This window comes from Bombus pyrosoma, linkage group LG6, assembly GCF_014825855.1.
Source record: "Bombus pyrosoma isolate SC7728 linkage group LG6, ASM1482585v1, whole genome shotgun sequence".
Classification (NCBI taxonomy): domain Eukaryota; kingdom Metazoa; phylum Arthropoda; class Insecta; order Hymenoptera; family Apidae; genus Bombus; species Bombus pyrosoma.
In genome coordinates, this window is record NC_057775.1 from 2,525,663 (window position 1) to 2,548,414 (window position 22,752).

A 22,752-nucleotide genomic window follows, 5' to 3' on the forward strand; every position below is an offset into this window, starting at 1 on the left:
AATTCAAAGTAAAATAAAATTGATTATCATGACGGTATAATCACTGGTGCAAATAATAATTGTATGTGAATTTATTAAGAATCAACAAAGTACAACATTTGTAGTTTACATAGTGTTAATTTTAAACGACAGTATGATTTTCATAGTTTGAAATATTTTGTTTGATATCATTTCAACAATATTTATAAAGGATGTCGGTATTCTTTGTAAATGCGTAAGTAAAACTGTTTATTTGTATATTATTAGGTTATGTGGCTCTTTTTTGTAAGAAAAAAGTAACACATTATTTTATAAACATATAGTGTATTGTATATTAAATATATTATAATATTGTAATATAAATGAGTGTATTACTTATTACTTCATATACACTTATTTAGCAACCAAGATAGTGAAGTTGAAGGTGATTCAAATGGAGACTTACAAATTGCATCACCTGGTAATTCTGAGGCTCAACAGGCTTTAACTCAGTTTTGGCCTAAAGTTACAGAAGAAATTAAAAAAATTACCACGGTAAATAACAATTTCGATATCATATATGTTATAATATCATTATTACATATTTATATTTTTCTTTACTATTGAATTCATAGATGGATCTAAAAACACAATCATTGCCATTGGCTAGGATAAAAAAGATAATGAAACTGGATGGTGATGTAAAGATGATAAGCGCTGAGGCTCCTATGTTATTCTCTAAAGCAGCAGAAATCTTTATACATGAACTAACATTAAGAGCCTGGGTACATACAGAAGATAATAAAAGACGTACTCTCCAAAGAAATGATATAGCAATGGCAATAACTAAGTATGATCAATTTGATTTTCTAATTGATATAGTGCCTAGAGATGAATTGAAACAAAGTAAAGCACAAACTGAAAGTACAGTTCGTACTTCTATGAACTCAGATCAAGTACATTACTACTTTCAATTAGCACAGCAACAAGCCTCTGCCAACCAAAATGTACAAAGTAGCAGCGCTACTACACAACCTATACAAATTGTACAACCTTCTACTGGACAAATACAAACAATCAACATTGGTAGCCCTGTAGAACAGGTATATATCTTTTTGTAAAATATTTTGATTTCATTAAACAAAATTATATTTATTAATCGCATACTTTAATTACAGGAAAGTACAACTGCAAGTACAGCACAAACAGTAACAGTGCAAAATCCACAACAATCATCAGGTCAACAGATTATACAATTACAGCAAGCTCAACAAACACCTACAACACAAACTGGGGGAATACAAATTGTACAACAAATTGTAACACCTAGTGGAGAAATTCAACAAATACCAGTATGTATATTTTTTAGTGACTAATACGAGTTTATTATTAATCTATATATGTTCATTTATTCAATTTCATCTATGATTTTAGATACAATTAACGCCTCAGCAACTTCAGATGATTCGTATGCAAGTACAAGGTGGAAGTAACCAACCAATTATAATTCAAACTGCTCCTATACAAGCTCAACCTCAACTGATACAGGTTGCGCAAGGTGCTCAAGCACCCGTCTTTCTACAAGCTAGCGGGACTGACAATGAGTAAATATTAATTAATTTTAAGGAATATTTAATATTTAGTACTATATAATTCTAAACAAAGAAACCCGATGAAACAATAAAAATAAGCTTGTATGGTAAGGAATAAAATTTTTTGTAAATTATTCCTAAAAAGAGCGTTTTATAACTTATTTCCTTATTAAACCACGATATCGTAAAAACAAAATTAAATATTAACAAATTTATGAATCTATATATTTCATTTAGATGGGTTTAAAATTATAAGCTTATACCAGAAGTGTTATATGGTTTAAAACTTAGCAATTAAAGCATTTTTCGATAAAAGTGAAATTTTGTGATCATTTAACTACTTGGAGAGTTGTTTTCAAGAACGAATATATATCGCGGAGCGGTTATAAGATGCCGATCGAAGGATTGTCACTGAAGCGAAATGAAGTGAATTGAAGCGAAGTAAAGTGAAGAATAAAGATAAGCAGCCAACGTAAGATGTAATCTGATTCGTACGTCGCGTTCCTTAGCCGCTGGCTGCTTCGCATGGCTGAGCTTAGGACTGGCTGGTGCAACTTGTATTATGTTTCACGTTGCTGCGGTTCTTGTCTGGCAAGTCTTGAGCTCGGAGCCTTCAACAGTTCCGAAACGTCACATAGTTATAAATATATTGAAATTTATCCACTTGCAAATTGCATTAAATAATTTTTGATTGCTCAATCATACAATATAATCTAGGAAAATATTTCATAAATATAACGTAATTTAAAAATGCTATAAGACAAAGTTTAGAAAATCGAAATTCCTTATATGTAATTAGTTATTTTTCATTACTATAATAAATATAATTCTATTAATATTAAATTATAAAATATTAATCATTAATTCATATATCTTCGTAATTAAAAGATTAAAGACCAAATATTGGCAAAACGCATCAGAAAAATGCTTACATAGAAATTTATTATACATTTCCGAAATCATAAAAGATCATTGTTACATAAAACAAAAATATCGAACTATCATTATCAAATTATTGTAGCTTGATGAATATTTCCATCACTACGGAGAATAACGGAAGGATGATTGCCCAAGCAGGAAGACTAGGAGATGAGGAAGAGGGTAAAGAGGATGGTGGCACGTCCTGAAGTCCTTTTATTAGCACGGAACAAAGACGTGCTCCATTTAGAGACGTTGCCACCATGGTTCTGGTTGCCAGGGAAACCTCGTGCACGCAATGTTGCAGTCTCAAACGTACTCTCCGGAGATTTTAATTCTTACTTCGAGAACGCTTCGATGGGTCCTTCCACCTCGCGATCTACGCCACTGCTTGAATACTCGGATTTCACGACATGTTTACAAAGATCCTAGAGATAAGTTGAGAATGGCCGCCGCAGCCCATGCCTCCTCCATGGGTGTAAGGTGACAGCTGCCTGCGCCTGCGTTACATGCACACAGGGTGTCCGAAAATTAGCTTGCCATCTCGTTTATGATTTATGCTCACCCTGTTAATTAAGTGCGACATTCGCAAGCGCGCTTAAAATTCGTGACTTAATCTCCGATACTGCGAATTATAGCAACACCATAACGTATTAATTAAACGTACGTATTAAATATTATACAACAAAATTCAATCGAATTTTTGTAAAAAATCAAATAAGACAAATAAATTATTTATGTTTGAAAAGATTTTTCAACGTTGACAAAATTTTCCATTCGTTCTGCTCTTAACGAACAATTTTATTGCTGTCACTAATTCTGGGATTTCTAGGACGTATAATCGTAAAACTTTTGCCTTTCTAACTGGCTACTCTCGAAGTAGTAAATTATATCCGCAACATGAATTGACATTTTCGAATTGCACACCCAATATAAGCTAACATACGTTCATACATACCTACCTAGACGAATCTACCAATGTGTGTGCGCTCGAACCCCACCCCCACATACACATACACAAGAAAGAGAAAGAAATATCTCGCTTACTTAGCTGGGGCTGAACTCACCCGCAGGATCTCTACACGTGTGTGCACTTATTTTAGCAGGATCTTATCGTGAAGATGTGTCGTTCGACGAGAAACAAAAGACCACCTTTTTAAACGAAAAAAGAAGAAAGGCACTTTCACATTTTTCTCCAAACTAGATTTATGGCAGTTCCTTGTGTTTAATATTTCATCTAAAATGATGCACTTATACACACGTAAATATATTTTACAATCAAAATATGTATATCAAGTTTATTTTTAAATTTTTATTAGTAATGCAATTATAACAGTACTGCGTTATGACACTTGTTATAAACTTTTTCTATAAAAAAGAAAAATTATAGTAAAGTTCAATGAACTTCAGTTGCGAAACTTGTCAATAATTATTCTTTCCTCGCAATTCTTTTTTTTTCATATGGTGTGTTAATCAACTTTGATACTACATAAAATTACAATTTTAAGTTTCTTCAATACTCAACACAACAACACAAAATTCTGGTCCATTTAAAAATTATCACATCAATTGTAATCACAATTCTCAGAATATTCTTGTAAATTCTTATAGAAAAAGATAAAATTAAGCTCCTATTCACTAAAAAGAACTAGTTCTCACAAAGGCGTACCCTTGTTACCAATGAAAAGACAAGAGCGATTAGGTTTTCGTTAATATGCCTGCCGAAATGGACAATCGAGTCTTCTCCGGCGAAAGTCAGTTTGTTTCGGCATATGTACATACCTGGGCCTTGACAAAAGTAAATACTCCAACCCGTACTCGTACATTTTTTCCTCGAGTGCTGGAGTCAGTGTGAACACCCTTGGGTGGTCGAACGCGCACATTGGAGCATACTCATTTATACGTAGAGAGATAGACCACAAGCCTCCCGCATACTTCAAGACTCGCACCGTACTTACTTGCACGCCGTCTTATTTATCTGTACACAAGGGTTCCTCGCAGGCGTATATGGCATCACGGTGCCTTTATATCATAAACGTACTAACCCCCATACCGCCTCCTTTTTCTCTGCTGAGGCAACGACTGCCTCGACCAACCCACAGGATGTCGACGCCATGTCTCCTTTACGTGCCTCTCTTTATTACCTTCGATCTCTGTCGAACGACTCTTGGGGAAACTCGACGACATCCATTTCGCGTAACACTTCGCGAGTTATATTGCATTTGTTCCCGTGGGCCACCGTGGCGCACGGTTACGTAGCTCTTTCTCTTTCTTTTTCTTTCTTCTAAGAGATGCTGTACGACTTGATTGTTATCGGCACATAGATACGGTATATTCGACGCTGGAATTATTTTGTGAACATAAGCTGTGGATTGGTTAACGTCAATTGAATTTAACTTGCAGACTGTGGATTTTTATACATTTATAATGTACATGTAATATGCAAAAACAAATAAAATATTTAGAGTATACTATCCGTTATAATATTTAGTAAGTAATACAATTCTTCATTTAGATATTTCATTATTTTAATTATACTCATAAAAATATAAATTTATATAAGTATATCTATAATTTATTAATTTGTAAATTTTGGGGGAATATATTTTATAGAAGATACTATTGTGCTTTGATTTTACTGTGATGTAATTCATAATCTATTTAACTTTTGAACTATTAAATTAACATTTAAATATCCTAAGTAGAAGATTAACAATACCTATTTAGGGGAAAAAGTAATTAAGCGTATATTTAAAAATTATTTCTAATAAGACGAACTTTCCATGCAAATGTTCTTCGAGGATGCTTAAGAAAAGTATGTCTTTGATCGACCTGAAATTCGGTAAAGATTCCTGTTATCCAGTGTACTGTAAAACAACGGTCAGATTAAACATACTTATCCGATCCTGCTGCACTTATCCGTTATTATGTAAAAATACTAATCCCCTTTGTCGTTTCTAGACGGGTCCCCCTAATCGAAATCGCTTTTGTACTTCAGTTGATCTTTTGTTTACTATTTACAGATACTATACAGCGTTGAAAAGCGTGTTCGACGCTTTTTCTGACATATAAACGTCATGTGGAAACGAATTCACTTAATCATATTCGCCACAGTATGCACTTTGATACGAGAAATATTACGTATCAGGGATGAGAGCGAGATAATAAAGCAACCGCTGCACATTCTGCTTTATCCTGTATTCGAGCACATTCTTCTTTATCTCACATTTCATGTTACGTTACGTTCTTCAACGTTAATTTTAAGATTATTTTTTAAAGCTAACCCCAAAAATCATGATTTTGGATAATATCGAAAACATTAAGTATCTATTTAACTTCGTTGCTAAACTCGAATTTCTATATTTCAATCTTGCTCCCACTTTAGCAAACTATGAAAATTTTCTATATTAGAAAAAGATGTATGACAAAATTGAGACGAAAAATCATGCACACTAATAACAATTTTTTCATATTATACTCACATTTAAAATATTTTTTTAACGAACAATACAGCGAGTTTAAAATAGTAAATAATGAATAAAATAATATAATAATGAATTTCTGAAATACTTTAAATTATCGGCCTTAAATTGTAAATTATAAATGTAATGTTACAGTACGTTAGGATACGTTGCATTCTGTGTGGAAAATTTGAAGAAAATGGCTTTTATTCTATAAATTGAGATGTCATGCAAAAAGCAGTTTTGAAAAATTTCACAGTAACATTATCTAAACTCTCAAGGAAATTTGAGAATCCATCTAGTTCGTATAAAACGCGCATCGGATGTAAGAGCAGGTGGTAGGAAATTAGGTTGCTACCCTTGTCTCGCATCATCCTGATTATCATAGTCAAAAATATTAGCTTCGTCTCGTGAGGGACGCTTTCATTACTTGCAACACTACACTGTGAAAATATTCACAAAGTGTTAGAATAATTAACTAGAAGCCTGATTTTCTTGCAATTTCAACATCTAAAACAGCAACATTTTGTTAAAACAAAATATTAAAAACAGAAAAAGGAATAATTCTATCAAATACACAATTCGTATAAATTAAATAATTATATTAGTTATAATAAATTACAAGTATATTTACTTAACAGTCTTACGGTCATCGATAGGTTATTTCAGATCCAAGAACCAATCTTTATTTTTAATTTTCAACAAGATTAAAATTTCTGATATTCCTTAAACGCTTCGTGATTGATCACATTCCATCGATATTTTTAAAACATAAGTTCTGGATTTGCAGGTAATACAGGCTAATTTATGGAATTATGTATATATATGCAAACCATACATTAATGTATAAAATTCAATTACCTATATATAAATGTCAAAAAAAAAAAAAGAATTTTTAGAAGATTCATAAATTTATAGAAAATTAATTCAAGAATTTAAAAATATTTATTAAGTGGTATATCTTCGAAACTAGTAGTAGTAGTAGTAGTAGTAAGAGTAATAGAGACTATGCAGAAAAGTTCATAAACATCGTTTTTTTAATAAAAATTGAAAACATTGAGCAAAAAATTTGGATAATCGTATTTTTTAAAAACTACGTAAACAAGTGTTCAAATTTTGCTATACATATAATATAAGTGTAACTATACAAATTTAACATTTAATGACAGCTGTGAAGAAATATTCCGCACCACTTTTATCACGCCATAATAGATAAAAAAGCAAAAATAGAAGTAGGAACATTCTTATTCCAAGAAGGCAGCGAGTATGACGTAGGGCCGCTGGACCTCCCGTCAAGAATTCTCTATCTCCGATTATAAAACAAAGGGGGAAAAAACGTACGCGTACCATGCTGTGGACGAGGTGCAAAAAAACAACGCGAACTATCATGTCGCATCACATTTCCCGGCTCGTAGATTCAAAACCTGTCCCGTTCGTAAAAATACGTTAAATCGGAAATAAACGTATACATCAAACATTATTGAATAATGTGACTGCGACCAAACGCAGTCTTCGTAAAGGTCACCACTAATTGTCAACACTATGGCAACCATCTTTGGCATGTGGAAACCTCTCCGTGGATTAAAAACTCTTGCTGTGTATTAAACACGACCACCTTCGGTCGCACGTACTACGTATTCCATTGCTAATTCGTTAACCCCGTGCTGTGCATTCCTCTGCAGTTATCAGATCGTGTGCATAGACTACCTCGATTACCATTCCACGATGGGTTCCTTCCTCGGGTTGTAAACGAAAAAAAAGCAGCTCGGGTCTGTCAGTCGAGAGAGCGATTCATAAAAACGAACGGTGACAGGAGGTGACAATTATTCGAACAAGGGGGTAACCTGGCTGTGTCCGTCCTCTTCTTGTATCTGGACCCTTTCTTTGTCGTTTCTTTTCTTCGTCTGACAATCGGGTGGCCAAGCGAGTACCATTAGCCTCTCTCATTCTAATTAACGAGCGACCTGTGCGCGTCCGACCAACGAAACGAGACAACGAATAGGAGTACCGACGGCAGGATGAAGATGGAGGATCAAACAAAGAGAGGGGATGGAGAGGGGATGAACGTGGAAGGAAGACGCCGAACGAGCCGGCCAACCACGTGACCACCGGGCGGGGGTGGCAGGCGACATTTCGCATGCTCAGAACTCCACAGGCTGCAGCATATCGCACACCGAGCCGATGCCCTTCGCAGAGAAACAATAGTGTTGACTGCGTCCGCGATACGAGGAATCCATCAAAGAGCCTCGAACGAAAACCACATATCGAGCCGACGTAACCTCGAAAAAGATCAATCTCTGCTATTCGCTTCGATCCATTGGCTCGAAACGTACATCTGTGCCGGATTCCATGGTTTCACCCCTCGCGCAACGAACGTATAAACCCAACCGAGAGATGTTTTCTCGCGAGATCGTCGGCAAAACTGTTTCAATTGCGTTATACTTATAGTTTATTTCAAGGAATAATCTTTTACACAAGATCCTTGTTGATCAAGCGGTTCTTTTACGTGTTGTTAGAAACGGTCGGTGATAGTGCATCCGTCGGTTGTCATAATGTTCTCGTGGTCGTGGAAAGTGCGAGAAAAGTGAGAAGTAGTGTGCTTAAACCCTATCAAGTGCATCGCGTACACACATTTACGTAGACACGACACAAGCGAAGGGATGACGATGCTACTATCAGGAGGGAACCGAATACAGCTTCCTTGATCCACGAATATTCGCCGCGAAGCACCCTCGTTCTTGGTCCAGCTTAAACGCCGGATACAAGGTTTGAATAAACATTCGTTTGTTATATAGCTTGTTGCTTTGATTTCTTTTAACAATGATGGGCAAGTTTTTAGATTTGAAGTGATGAACTAACTCGTAAACTAGAAACTCGTAAATTATATAACAATGGTATTTACATCTATATATGCGATATATAACATAATAAGCAAGCAGAATTTCTGCGAAGTATAAATAAGTAAAATACAATAGCAAATTGTGCGCTGGGAATTATATAAAATCAAAATTAATATCGTACATTAACTGTAAAATTATTTTTGTCTATCCATTTATATTACCTTTCCTATAAGTAAAAAAATTACACACACATGAAATGTTCTTTCTCAACATATCGGAAGCAATAGCCAAAATGAACAAGAACAATCAAATGACTTTGTTGATCGAATGCCACGTGGGAAGCACAATGTATTCTGTCTGTACATATGTATGTATTCTACAATACGTATACATTCCTTAAATTATTAGATGTACAGGAGTTACGCACGCTACGCGGATGTGCCTCTGCATATGCACACATGTATAAACGCATCTACAGTCGCACTCACACGTGTAAATGTCATTATCAATTGAGCATGCGTAACTTATGCATCTCATTCGGCTTGTTACCAGTAATGTATTTTAATTGGTCAACCGCTGTGTAATGCCAAGTAATCCGTACTGAAAAACCGACTGAAATTTTCTCTCTATAAAAATGTTTCTTATACTAAAACGGTCAGAAATAATTAACTAGAAAAGTTTGTGCGAGATAAATCTGCCAAAACGAAGAAAACGTTTTGGGACGAGGTTGCGATTTCCATGGTCTCTGTTTTAGAGGGACGGGGGGAAAGAGAAGGAGACGACGAAGGAAAGCCAGAGCATTCCGAACGATGGAGAAGCTTTTGTCTTGGTCCCGTAGTGTAACCATCCCTTCCTTATTTTTCTTCTTTCCTCCTTTCAAATGTAAGCTGACCGCGGCCCGTGGGACACACGAGTGTCGCGCACGAGAAACCTCCTGCTACGCATTCCTCTTCTCTATCCTTCTTTCGTTCGGTTGCGTTTCTTTGACGGCTGACGGACAGTGGCGAGGCAAGCAACTCAGCCGCGATAAACATTTCGGCACACGCTTTATTTAGATAAGTTTAACCGCCCTTCTCAACGGTATAAAACCTTCGTGCCTTTCGGGGAAAATAAATAATAACACAATTCCTTAACAGAGTGACAAGTACTAGGAATATGAAAGTATTTAGGAATACAATCATGGAAGAATACTGTTATATGATATCGTCTCTTTTATATGGATAGTTCGATAAATTATATCACAACTACAAGAAACAACAAGTTTCAAGACATTTACAATTCGATCAGACGGACTTTTCAATTCTGACATATGTATCTATGTCTACATTAAAAAAGATATTAGAAAAATTATGATTTTCTTTCTTTTAATTGTATATTTCTTTTTATTATAATAAGAACAAATTCAATTTCATACTTAAGTTTCAAAGTATAATATGTATATAAATTTCTAATAGCATAGTTTCCAATATAACGATATGTGTATATGTATATTTCATTCTTAAATTAAAAATGCAAATATATATTCAAACATTTTTTCTAACTAAATTAGATACTAAAAATAAAATAAAAAATTTGAAGGACTTTTTAAGTTTTGATAATTATCAATACTACATTAAACATAAAAACGAATCCATTATTAAATTTCCACATAACGTACATATAATACCGAAAATGAACTTCAATAAGTTTCCCTAGACAAAAACAGTCCATCAAGACCAATCAAAACAACTTCCATCAAAACTTATCGAGAAAAAATTCGTACTCTCGATTCGAGCATCGAATAGTTACTATTATTCGCGCAAGTTTAAAAATAACAATTTCACCGATCGTCGTGGTACATTGTCCAACGGGCAATTCGGGCGTAGTTCGTGCACGTTTTTCTTTTCCACGCTTTCCGGTATCATTCGACACAAAAAGAAAAAAACGAAGCGGCGGTATACAGTGACCGTTTAATATCGCGCATACTGCCCGTTGTTTCAAACAATTAATCGGTTATTTTTTTCCCGACTTCGGACGTTGTTCGAGGACGTACACCGTTCTCGAAAAGAAAAATTGTCCGAGTATCTGACTGTTGTTCAAACAACGTAGCCGCGCGCTAATTGATTCATCGTCGTGTTCCAGTGAACGACGTAACTTCCAGCCGACGCGATGCGTGTCACGGGGGAACAATTGCTTTCATACCCGCGCATATATGTGTGTATACATATGTGTAGATATGTGTATACATACACACATAGGGGATCATATATCTCCGATGCGATTGTCTGTACTTTTCTCGAAACGATCGTTCTACTGACAATGATTTATTCAATTACAAACATCCGACAGAAAATATTTGCCCGCGAAGACTACTGCCCCCGCATTGAAGAACGCGTAATTAATCATGAGCCCTAACAATTTAAGATCCTAAAATATTAGAATCGATCTGTTTACATAGTTATAACTTCATTTGTTCCTTCTTTTTCACTCAGTGATGATTTTCATGTAAGAATTTGTTACGAATTTAGACTTTTATAGGTAAATGAAATATACTTTGCAAAGTATTTAGGTTTTTGGAAAGAAGATTGAAGAAATTGTCTTAAACAAGTTCTAGTTACTTTTGTTTATGATATTTGTAGAACTGTAACCTACACGTTATGTTTCTATTTATTTAAATTTATTATTTAATGTATATTGTTTTGAAAAAATATTTAATAGTAATTGTTTTATGAATGTGCAAGTTTAATGTTAAGCATTTAAAAATATTTCTTAATTTAGATTGAAAATTATTCTTCCATGATAATTACATCGTTTCATTAATATTTTTAATCAATCAATGTATTGGTTACTATTATCACCATATTACTAACTGTGAAACGACCGTTAAACTAAAGTCATTGAAGTCTGTAAAAATTCCACAATAGAATTATCATAATTACTTTCTCTATTTGATTCTTTTCCTCTTTTTTGTGTGATATATTTTTTAATATTGCCATAGTCCCTCTTGTCGTACGTAGTATAGGAAACCGTGTATACATTGGTACATTGTTATAGTTTGTTGAACTTTACTAACAGTAAACAGTTTTGAAATCCTGTTCCGTTTTATCGATGTCAATTTACAAATCAAAAGTTCAGTGCCCTTTTATATATGTTTGAATATCATTAAAAATGCTATTGGAAGCTTAATCTACTTTGAATCTACGTTTGAATTAGAAATGACGTGCATTCTAATTTGAATTGTAAGGTGCTTTTTTATTACAAAAAATTTAAGCATTTTTACTAATAAACCGAATAAAATTTGTACGTTGAGAAATAAATTCAAACAGAAAATTTGCACCCAACTTCAAAATTACCTAAAGCTATATACAGGCAGTGCGAGGCAGAACGACGAGGCTGTCTGAAGTCTAGCGAACAATTGTCGGTATTTGGCGAGACCAAAGGTGTCTCGCAGCTCCTTATTCACTTCGTTTTGACGTATATTGAACGATTTTGTCGGAAGCGTAGATAACTGCGACTCACCTTGCCTCGCTTGCTTGCCTCGCGTATTCTGCTATCTACGTGAAGGCATGATACGAGGCAGCCTCGCGGATCAGCCTCGCATTGTCTGTACATAGCTTAGGATTTAATCTCATTCGCCATTTGATCTCCAGAAACCAAACTCCACCCTATGTTAAAAAACTCGTTTAAGCAACCCATAAAATAAAACACCTTGATGCAAAAACGCAACAAAGACTTCATTTCCCGCCTTCTATCTATCTACGTATGTATAATGGAGAACTATAAAGATAATTATATAAACGAGTGCAGCTTGGTTACTTCTGATAGGCCCAACACAATCATAAAGATAAGCACGTATATTGACTGAAGGCGTCATATATACAAATAAGAGCAATAAAGACATATAGCAACGTGTAATGTTGTGCGATAAAGAGCAGTATTTATATATGTACTTACTTGCCTTGCCCCTGTGCTGTTCCACTAATTATTATCTTTCCAGATTTTCTAGAATAAATCAATCTAACGCAAGCTTTTGAAATGACATTCTCTAAACACAGCGCTATGAAAACAATCGACAATATTCTCCGAAATAAATTCGACGTTTAAGAAAAATATAGAGAGATTGACTAGGAGAGTCGAATCGGATCTGGGTATCTATAAATAAACCAAAATTAATCTTACGGAGGCGGTGTATCGTTGCGGCGTCGGTGTGAAAGCGCCCTTATGCAAGACAGTCTCTTTTTCGCAGTATAGTGCAGCGCGAAGTATATAGTAGGCGCAGATAAGGGCGGAGCACGGACAGATATAGCAACTTGGTAACATAAAGAATACATAATGTAAAACGTCGTGAAAGGAGGTTTCATTGGCTGCTCTCGAAGGTTCCTGGTATACGCCTACCCATCTAGCCACTCCACCTCTTCGACACGCAATTGGCAGACAATAACGAAGCTGTCCGCTTCGTGCACTAACCCTTTTTGCATCAACCGGAACACCATGGAACCGGCGAATGATCGGTTCGGTGCTGATTTTCGGGAACTTTTTTCCTTCTTTATTTTATGATAGATAGAGAAACAATAAAATAGAATATTGCGACGCTTCTTTATTTTTGAAATATTCGGACTGACAATGTAATACTAAAGAAAGAACAATTTTTAATTACTAACAGGCTTTTTTTACTTATTAAGTTACACGGAATGTTTATGTTTATGCCTTAAACTATTTATATCTATATACGTAAATGTCTTTTTTTTCTAATACCATAAATCTTTCAAAGTAAGAATATCTTTATTGTCGTACATTTTTGCAACCTTTACAGCGGTTTTATCATTTTATAGCTTCTAAAGTAGATATATATTTTTCGTTTAGTTTCCTTTTTTTTAGTTTCCTATGTGACATAATTAATCATCGTTTTCTGATAAATGTAATACACAAATTTTGATTGAACACGACTTAAAATACATTCAATTCACTTTTTATTCGATTTAATTTAATCTAATACGGTTCAGATGATTCTTTTTAAAAAAATTTCCATTCGAATTTAGCCCTTCGCATTAGAATCCTTTTTGGTATCGTTTTCTTGAATTTGTGCTGACATATATATATACTTTTTTCCTAGAATATAATTACCGGCTATCGAAGATGTGTTTATTTTTTTCTTTATTTCATGGAAGAATTATACAGAACCTACTCCATTCTAAATGAAATGATAACATCGAATTCCGGGAATTTCTTTTGATGTATTCAACTGCAACGAATTCTTTACAATTTTATCTTAAATATATATATATACACACACACGTGTTAGTCTTTATTCTTCATTATTTAAATAACTATTTGATCAAGTAAAAGTCTAACGTGCATGTACTTATAAGTATTTTTACAAATTTATAAAATAAAAAACGTGTTTACAAATAAAATTTATTTACAAAAACAATTTAGACGTAAAAAGAAAAGAATTCGATCAAGGATTATTTGTGATTTCCAGGTGCCAAAACAATTGAGCTATTCTATCGACGGATTCTGCGATTAATTAACGATTCTATGATCGATCACACACTGGATGCATTACGTAATTTGGTAATTCGATAAAATCTTAAAAGCTGGTCCAAAAATAATAGTTTAATATTCCATTGTAGAAAATCTCAGACTATTCAATATTCTTCGTCCTTCATTTCAATATTAAATCAAGAGTTATTTTTGGTTATTCAATAACGCTCAATTTTCATCCACTTACTTTCATAAATTACCTGCGACACGTAGTTCCAGAAAAAAGGATTTCTATCTGTCTTACGGTATATCAAATGTTAACAATGTTTACAACCTTCAAAGAATGTACACTTTCGGTCATAAGTCGACCGACCACCGCACATTTGACTGCTTTGAGTAAGATGACTGTTAGAATGTATATACTTTTGATATTACGTAATTTCAATATTTAATGTAAATGCATTTGATACTTTTGTGACTTTATTTCATAATGTAAGTTATTCCATACTATAAAATTGTGGATATTTTAATTCCACTGAGTAACTTATGAATAAATAATAAAATCAATTTAGAAAATCGTATCCGCATTCTAACAACCAGCAATAAGCAAATGTTCCGAAACTTATAAACGGGAGCATACAATTTACAATACATGTCGAATACATCGCACTGAAACTGAATGTTATATGCATTAAATGGTATATAATACCAATTATTAATCGCGACTTTGTTTGCCGTTTTTTCTTCAGGCGCAGTGATATGTTAACCGAGGACAATGATCCGACGAAACCAGCAGGCGTTTTAGACAATGCTGGCAACGTGTCTTCGTCGACAGAGGCCTCGGTACAGCACCCTCGAGCCGCAAACAATGGTAAATAAAGCTCCTCCATTCCGGGTCTACTTAAAAGGCTACCCTTTTAAAGGTCCGTTTAGAAACCAAATCGCCATTTCTGCCTTCCTTTTATTAATTTATTTATTCGTTTATTTGTTCTCAATTTGTTTTCTTTTCCGTCTCATCGATGCAACATAACACATAATCGCGATGATGAAGTATCCTTGGAAAACAAAAAGTGAAAAATTTGTGTTTATAATGTTTCGCACCATCGACAATGATAGCCGAAACCGGACCTGCAATAAAACGGTTTAAATTCGACGTTTTGAAAAGGCTTCTGTCTGTATTTCCCGCTTCCCTTTTGCGTGTGCCGCCGGTCGATTGAATTAAAACGAGAAACCCGGTGGCTGGTGCTTGCGCCGCGTCATGTCACGCTACTGGGTTCTTCTATTCTATAAAACACGTACACCGAAATGAACAGGTAGTTTTCATAACGGACCTCCTAGCTAATTGCTTGGGAAATTAATTACATATCGCGGTTCAAAATGAAACGAAATATCCTCTCGCCATGACGCTCAGTAACATCTGTATACTTCCGGTCGCGGGAAAGCTTTCCGTTGTGTTGTTTTATGTTACAAATACATGAAATACGTATTACTGAATATTATTCCGGGAAATTTAATTTAACCTGAATATGCATTTTTTTGTTTTATAACATTTTCCGAAACAATGCCCTTTCTTTATTTGGATTTAAATAGAATGTATTAATTAAACGTTTATATTGTTTATTCTTCACCCATTGTTCCAACTGTTCAAACGGAAAAATAATGTTAGATGTAAATAATGCTATTGAAAAGTTGCAAAATAGGTACAAAAATTGTCTTCGATTATCCTTCTAGAAAGATGATAAACATATCCTAATTAATAAATTGTGCGAATTGTAGTTTGAACGATGGTTAAATATAAAGCCGGTTCTTTTGAAATTTTTGTATTTACAATTTTTTAAGTGTATTTTATTCGCGTGTTATATAAGCTTTTTTGCAAGCGAGCTTTATTTATATTATATTTAGAGTTACATTGGTCACTATAATATTATTTGCTTTCCTTTTTGTGGCTTGAAGTATGGTTGACTATAAATTGTGCTATTTTGTATATACAAAAAGCCGAAGAAAAGAACACGTTAAGAAAATGTAATTTAAATTATAAGAATTATAACAATAAATCGTAGCTTTGTAACAATTCTAAATTTAATGAATGAAATTTATATTCTCGACTTCTATTACCACGAAATGACGGAAGTTATTCAGCAGAAAACTGAAATTCCACTTAGCAGAAAAGTAGTTGCAACAGTAACAAACCTAGAAACATGTTTCTGTGAATTGTATCATTACCGATGATACAGTTATAATATACAGAACAGAGGATAATATATTAGGTTGTCCGAAAAGTTTCTTTCGTTTTATAAGGAAATAATAGACGCACAATGTCTTTTGTTTCATATTAGTTTATTGAATTATGCATAAACATAATAATAGAAATAGAACGAAATGGATCATACCTAATTCAATAAAATAATATAAAACAGAAATTGTTGTTCATCTATTATCACCTTATGAAACGAAAGAAACTTTTCGGACAACCTAATAGAACAATATATAACATTGTAAATTATATAATTGCCAATGACAGAGTTATAATATCAAAGGCGTTGTAACTAAAGAAATGTGAACGTGAATCATTTTACTCATACTGGCAGAAACAGAAGTCAAGAACGAGGTGCAAGATTGTCCCGAAAACGACAGCGTGCCCAGCGGGGAATTATACATCGACGAGAATGCCGAGGAAAAGGAACAAGAATATCCAGATTCTATGGAAAAGGCGGACTACAGTTCGTTGTACGGAGCCAATCAATATTATAACAGGCACGTACTTCTCATGCTTGAATCGCATCATCATTTATCTTTGCCCTCAAACTTATCCTGATTTCTAATCAATGGCTGACTATGTTCCTATATGGTATTCCAATATTAATAACAGTCATTGTATATAAATATAATATTTACAAATTGGTTTGTAAACGTTCGTTAACATGGAAACTTCGTGCTATTAGTCTGTACAACTCACCCCCCTACGGGACAACCACAGCCGGGAAAAACACCTCGGGCTTGCAAAGTTCTTATCTGACCTCATACACAACGCCCAGCTCCATGTCTCAATATTCATCTTACGCTACATACAACAGCAGCACCACGAATTTCCCCAACGTGGCTCAAAATATATCACCGTCTTCACAGGTACTAAAAAAGAAAAAAAACCATTAGAATTTATTACTTTTATTATCCTCATTACCGTTCCATCTTCTATAATTTTTCAGAAGCTAGATTACAGCGCCTACAGTAGCAGTTTGTATGGAAATGACAGGGTACCATTACAGTATTCCGGATATTACCCCATGCATGGTTACCACACGACACCCGCCTCGTTTAACATTGGAAACCTAAATTTTGCTGGTAACGTTCCTATCGACTTCTTCTCTACTTCTCCGGCACTATCAGGCACTTCCTCGTCGAGCAAAATTTTAATCACCGATGCAGCCAGAATCTTAAATGTCGCTGTTGTATTGCATGAGAACTGTTGAATATCCGGTTCGCGTTACATCATACAAAGTGACTCATAGGGAGTAGAATAATTATCTTCTGATTATATCGTATACTGCAGACGTGAACAAATTTAGAGATCTAAAGGTTGAGTAAGGTCATTGTTCTTTCTTCGTTTTAGGTTATTCTCTCTTCTCATATATATACTTTTGGAAATGAAACAGTTTTCGTTTTTTTAAGTATATAGAATACAACAATGCTGAAAAAGGTAATGAAGAGTTGGATTGATGAATCACCTTGTATTGTTAGGTTGCTAATTGTATTAAATCAACATTGAAAGGACAGGACACCATTTTCATTGAATTAAATACTTGAAATACATAAAAGGAGAGTAAAGAAATTTTATAGTTCCATATAAGTTCCATATGGAAAATTATATCCAAACTTTTAAATGTTAAACTCTGGTTTTATCAAATTATTTCAATGAAAAATATTTAATATTAGGAAATATTTTTCTTTGCATTATATGATGTTTTATTAATTTTTGTTTCTCTTTGTTTCGTTTGTTTCTTTTTCAGGTCTCAGAATTACTAAGAATTTTCTTATTAATTATTTAATATTTTTGTCCATTGATTTAAGTAGCAACGTTTTACTATGTTTTTTACGTGTAAATTCTTGCGACAATTACGATTTATTTGCAATTATGATTTATCAGTAACGACTTCCCTTTTTGTAATAAGATTCGACAAAGTCTGCGCTCACGTTGGACGCAACAACTCACGATGCCAGCGATCTTACCGCACGAGAAACCGCAAACATCGAAGGTAACACGATTCGTACGTGTGATTTTTATATCTCCACTTTTTGCGTCAATATGTTCTCCTTGAGCGTGTTCCAACAGTTGTCAAATAAACAAATAAATGCTAAAAAGCGTAAAAGTGCTATATGTATACATATAGATATAGCTATAGATACGTCCTATATCTTACAATTAAGAAAATATCTAAATTATCTGATAAAATAATCTTATTTAAAATAGAATATTACGAATATATATTTATTAATACCTTTTTTGTTGAAATAGCATGTAAAATTCTAGTTATTCCTGAATCAGCCTCTATAAATATTTAAATTTCTATTAATATAAGTTAATATGGCTGCTTGTTCGCTGAACACGTGGGCGGTAGCGCAATATATGTTTAATCTCCGTTAATAGCATAAGAATGTACAAGATATAAAAAGAACTAAAAGATATAGGCATATATAATTTTTAGTTGTAAAATTATTGGCTTCTATCATTTTCTTTTTTGCATCCTAATTTGCTTTATAAGAAAAAGAGTTTCATACAAAAGTACTTATAAGTAAAAAAATATTTTTTTTTCATTTTTATTTCTTTACCTATTTAAATAAATTTTTTAATGAATAGCAAAAATATTTATAGTGAACTTTCTTTGTTAGGGTAAAATATGTGAAATAACGTTTAATGAACGTGTTCCAGGAGCGACAGCGAAACCTTGCAGACGCGGAAGACGCCAGAGCGGAAGTGGAAACAGTATAGGTTCTGCGGATACGACAGAAGCCGGTCCTGACCGGATATTCATCTGGGACCTGGACGAAACCATAGTTGTATTTCACTCCTTGTTAACTGGGCAATTTGCAACGAAGCACCGTAAGGATCCGGTTCTTTTGGGCCAAGTGGCGTACAGAATGGAAGAAATGATATTCAATTTGGCTGATACTCACTTCTTTTTCAACGACGTCGAGGTGAGGAGGCAGAACCAGACTTCAGACTTCAAATACACAGGATATTCCATAATTGAAACGCGTACAAGATTGATGCGTCTAGTAAAAACAAAATCTCTTACTAAAATGTTATATTCTATCAGAAATTTAATTTTATACGTATTCGGATTATTACGTGTCATTAATTTTGAAACTCTATTTTTGATCTTCCTGTAGGATTGTGACCAAGTACACATCGATGATGTATCATCAGATGATAATGGGCAAGATCTGTCTTCTTACAATTTTGCTAACGATGGTTTCCAATGCGCGTCTGCGAACAACGGTATATGTTTGGCTTCTGGTGTTAGAGGTGGTGTCGATTGGATGCGAAAATTAGCCTTTCGCTATCGAAAAATTAAAGAGATCTATAATAATTACCGAAACAATGTTGGCGGTTTATTGGGCGCTGCAAAACAAGAACAATGGTTACAACTGCGTTCTGAGATTGAAGTGCTCACCGATAACTGGTTAACGTCAGCTGTAAAATGTTTAAGTCTCATAAATAAAAGAAATGACTGCATTAACATTCTGGTTACTACCACGCAATTAGTACCGGCTTTATCTAAAGTACTGCTTTTCGGGATCGGCGGAATATTTCCAATCGAAAATATTTATTCGGCCTCGAAAATCGGTAAGTTTTACAAATTTAAGTGTGCTTAATTTAAAGCCATCATTGAATCGCATAACGTTTGAAATTATTGTAATCGTCTATTAAATACCATTTGAACGGATATATGCATCAAAACGCTATTAATCACAATTTATATTATAAAAGTTCTATACGTAATATAGATTCATCATTTCTAGGAAAAGAAAGCTGCTTTGGAAGAGTAGTTGCGCGATTTGGTCGAAGATGCACATATGTGGTAATAGGTGATGACTCTGATGAAGAAACGGCAGCACGTGCCCATAATTTCCCATTTTGGAGAATAAACAGTCACTCGGACACACAGTCGTTATACAACGCCTTAGAAATGGGATTTCTTTAAGCAGAGGATACGTTTATAAAGCGAATAGGTTTATGGGGGGGGGGGGGGGAAATTTGGGAAAGTATGTCCTAAACGAGAAACATCTTACAATTAGTCATAATGGGGGCTTATACAAGATATTTCTATATTCTTTACAATCGATAATGAGAGTATAAAAAAAGACGCTTTTATCGAGTGAACCTTTCAAACATTCCTATTATTTATCGATCGTAATATGTAAATTGAGGATCGGCTGTTCCTCTAAGATCGCCATACACGATCATCGATCGTAATCTATTTGTCGATCGTCAAATGTGATCGATCGGAGCAGGGTCCACAGGTGATATACAATGAAAGTAAAAGAAAGTAATGAGACAAAAGTGAAAATTAAAGAGTTATATATAATACGAATATTTCTAATTAATTACTGCACAGTCTCGACCATATATAAAAATTAATTTGTTGCAAACTGTAAGAATGTCTCGTGTACTTAAACGTGTTGCGTTTCTTGCTCTTACAAATGTACGTATAAAAACTAAACTGGTCGAAAAGAAATTAGATTCACAAGCAGGATGATGTTACACGTAACGTTCATTAGTTAATATTTTGATCGATGTATATTTCTAAACATTACGGAAATTTTATATGAATATTGTGATACGGTTTATTTAATTATAGCATGATACCAGTAAATGTAATAAAAAGCATGGTCAAACGGATACTTTTTAACATAGTAGTTTGTGAAAGATATAGTCACCGTTTTATTAGTTACATTATATAAAAATATTTGACTGAAATATCATGCATTCTTAACATTAATTTCTTCGTACATATTGAATATTAAGAATATTTAGGTACCTATGTTTTTGAATTCTTCGTATCGTGGCGTGGTTTAGAAACTTCTTTTTATAATTTCAAATCCTATTCCGAGTTATCTTTAATCAAAAACAGCATCTTATATATTATATGTATAAAATTTCAAGGAAATTATAAATAATTTTATGAGGACACTAGATATAAGTAATATTTTCAAAATGTACGAAATTAGGTTGTATACTTACAATCTTAATTCATAAAAGAGAGAAATATGATTAGCAAATGATAACCAAAGTTTAATGCGGTTGAATAACTATAAAATTGATTTATATGTTTTTGAAATGTAGCTTATATTAATTAAAAACGCATTTGTTTGTCAAAACAATTTTAAAAATAGGTTGTTTATAAATTTATTTTCTTTCAATTAAATTTACGAGAGTAGTACCATCATACGAAAATTATTTATCACTTTGTAATATGATAATTGGAAGTTTATTTTTAAAATTATAATCGTATAAAAGCAAAACGTATAATTTAATCGACTGAATAGCACAAAAACTGCACAAGTTATAAAATGATTAAAAACGTAATGCTGAATGCATAAATAAGTTTCTAAATAAAATTACTTTTTAGCGTATTATGCATTTTGAACTTCGGTTGAACGAAATGGTGTGACTATTAGACTTATATATATGAAACGTAAAAAGATGAAGACTATATACAATCTATAAACAATGAAATTCATTAAAAACACAACATTTTTTAAAATACATTTGTAACAAACGTTCAACTTTTTATGTATTTATACTTTAAAAAATTAATTTTTTCAGACAAATGTATTTTTGTGTTAAATCAATATTGTATTACACCGATCACATGATAAATATGGATCTGTGTGTTAAAATAGATTGACGAATATAGAAAATATGGAATAATATTATTATATAAAAGTTTACATATGATCGAAGAATTACGAGATATAAATTTTTTATTTCAAATACTTTCATTTTAATTTGTATAACATTTCTTTTAGTTATATATTCGATTTTATATTGAATGCACAGTGATGTAACTATTTCAGTATCTGTATAATTTTACAACGATTTAAAAAATTGTATTACGCAAACTGTGCCTACTGAAATTACATATATTTTTGTAAGTAATTGTTATTATAATTCCAGTATCAGGCTTTCCAATACATAAGCAATAGTTTAATATCAATGTTATAGAGTTATCTATGTATAGCAATGCCTATTTTCTGTGTTGAAATAAGAACGTGACATTGTTTAATTCCGTAGCTGTTTATGTTCGTTTATGCTTTTTATACCGAGCAAATGATATTGCTTTGCGAATCGGCAAATCGCAATTACTACGTAATTTGTTTTTACATTGTATAGAATTTTAGTGGAAAACTTATGACATTTGTGTCTTTTGTTATATAAATATTTTTAGTAATAATAACAAAGAGAACAAAAATTATAAGGCCGCTTTTAAATACTAAAGATTTTCAATAAAAGTCATT

The 22,752-nt window shown here is 33.3% G+C and overlaps 2 protein-coding genes and 1 long non-coding RNA gene across 12 annotated transcripts; 2 read left to right on the forward strand and 1 right to left on the reverse strand.

Annotated features, from left to right (window-relative positions):
* The first annotated feature begins 40 nt into the window (after positions 1-40).
* Positions 41-3,216, forward strand: LOC122568524 (nuclear transcription factor Y subunit gamma-like). 3 transcript variants are annotated; one of them, XM_043728350.1, is made up of 6 exons: positions 41-214; positions 381-513; positions 594-1,061; positions 1,137-1,310; positions 1,393-1,562; positions 2,572-3,216. In XM_043728350.1, the coding sequence occupies exons 1-6, from the start codon at positions 192-194 to the stop codon at positions 2,675-2,677; spliced, it is 1,074 nt and encodes a 357-aa protein (XP_043584285.1). In that variant the 5' UTR covers positions 41-191; the 3' UTR covers positions 2,678-3,216. The 3 variants fall into 3 exon arrangements, with proteins under 3 accessions (XP_043584285.1, XP_043584286.1, XP_043584287.1); XM_043728351.1 differs by having other exon boundaries at positions 2,625-3,216; XM_043728352.1 differs by having other exon boundaries at positions 2,628-3,216.
* Positions 3,217-8,075: 4,859 nt separating this feature from the next.
* LOC122568113 (eyes absent homolog 4) lies at positions 8,076-22,685 on the forward strand. 7 transcript variants are annotated; one of them, XM_043727480.1, is made up of 10 exons: positions 8,076-8,695; positions 14,231-14,322; positions 14,982-15,103; positions 16,821-16,986; positions 17,175-17,358; positions 17,439-17,574; positions 18,402-18,497; positions 19,160-19,425; positions 19,621-20,077; positions 20,254-22,685. In XM_043727480.1, exons 2-10 carry the CDS (start codon positions 14,306-14,308, stop codon positions 20,433-20,435), a joined length of 1,626 nt encoding a protein of 541 aa, XP_043583415.1. In that variant the 5' UTR covers positions 8,076-8,695; positions 14,231-14,305; the 3' UTR covers positions 20,436-22,685. The 7 variants fall into 7 exon arrangements, with proteins under 7 accessions (XP_043583415.1, XP_043583416.1, XP_043583417.1 ...); XM_043727481.1 differs by having other exon boundaries at positions 18,402-18,485; XM_043727482.1 differs by lacking the exon at positions 14,231-14,322 and having other exon boundaries at positions 14,982-15,155.
* LOC122568114 lies at positions 15,164-19,930 on the reverse strand. Of its 2 annotated transcripts, none has more exons than XR_006316970.1 (6): positions 19,825-19,930; positions 19,580-19,717; positions 19,405-19,503; positions 17,491-17,920; positions 17,189-17,361; positions 15,164-15,516 (listed from the first exon to the last, which is right to left on the reverse strand). It is a non-coding gene; the product is annotated as an uncharacterized LOC122568114 (long non-coding RNA). The 2 variants fall into 2 exon arrangements; XR_006316971.1 differs by lacking the exon at positions 15,164-15,516 and adding an exon at positions 16,946-17,073.
* Positions 22,686-22,752: the final 67 nt, after the last annotated feature.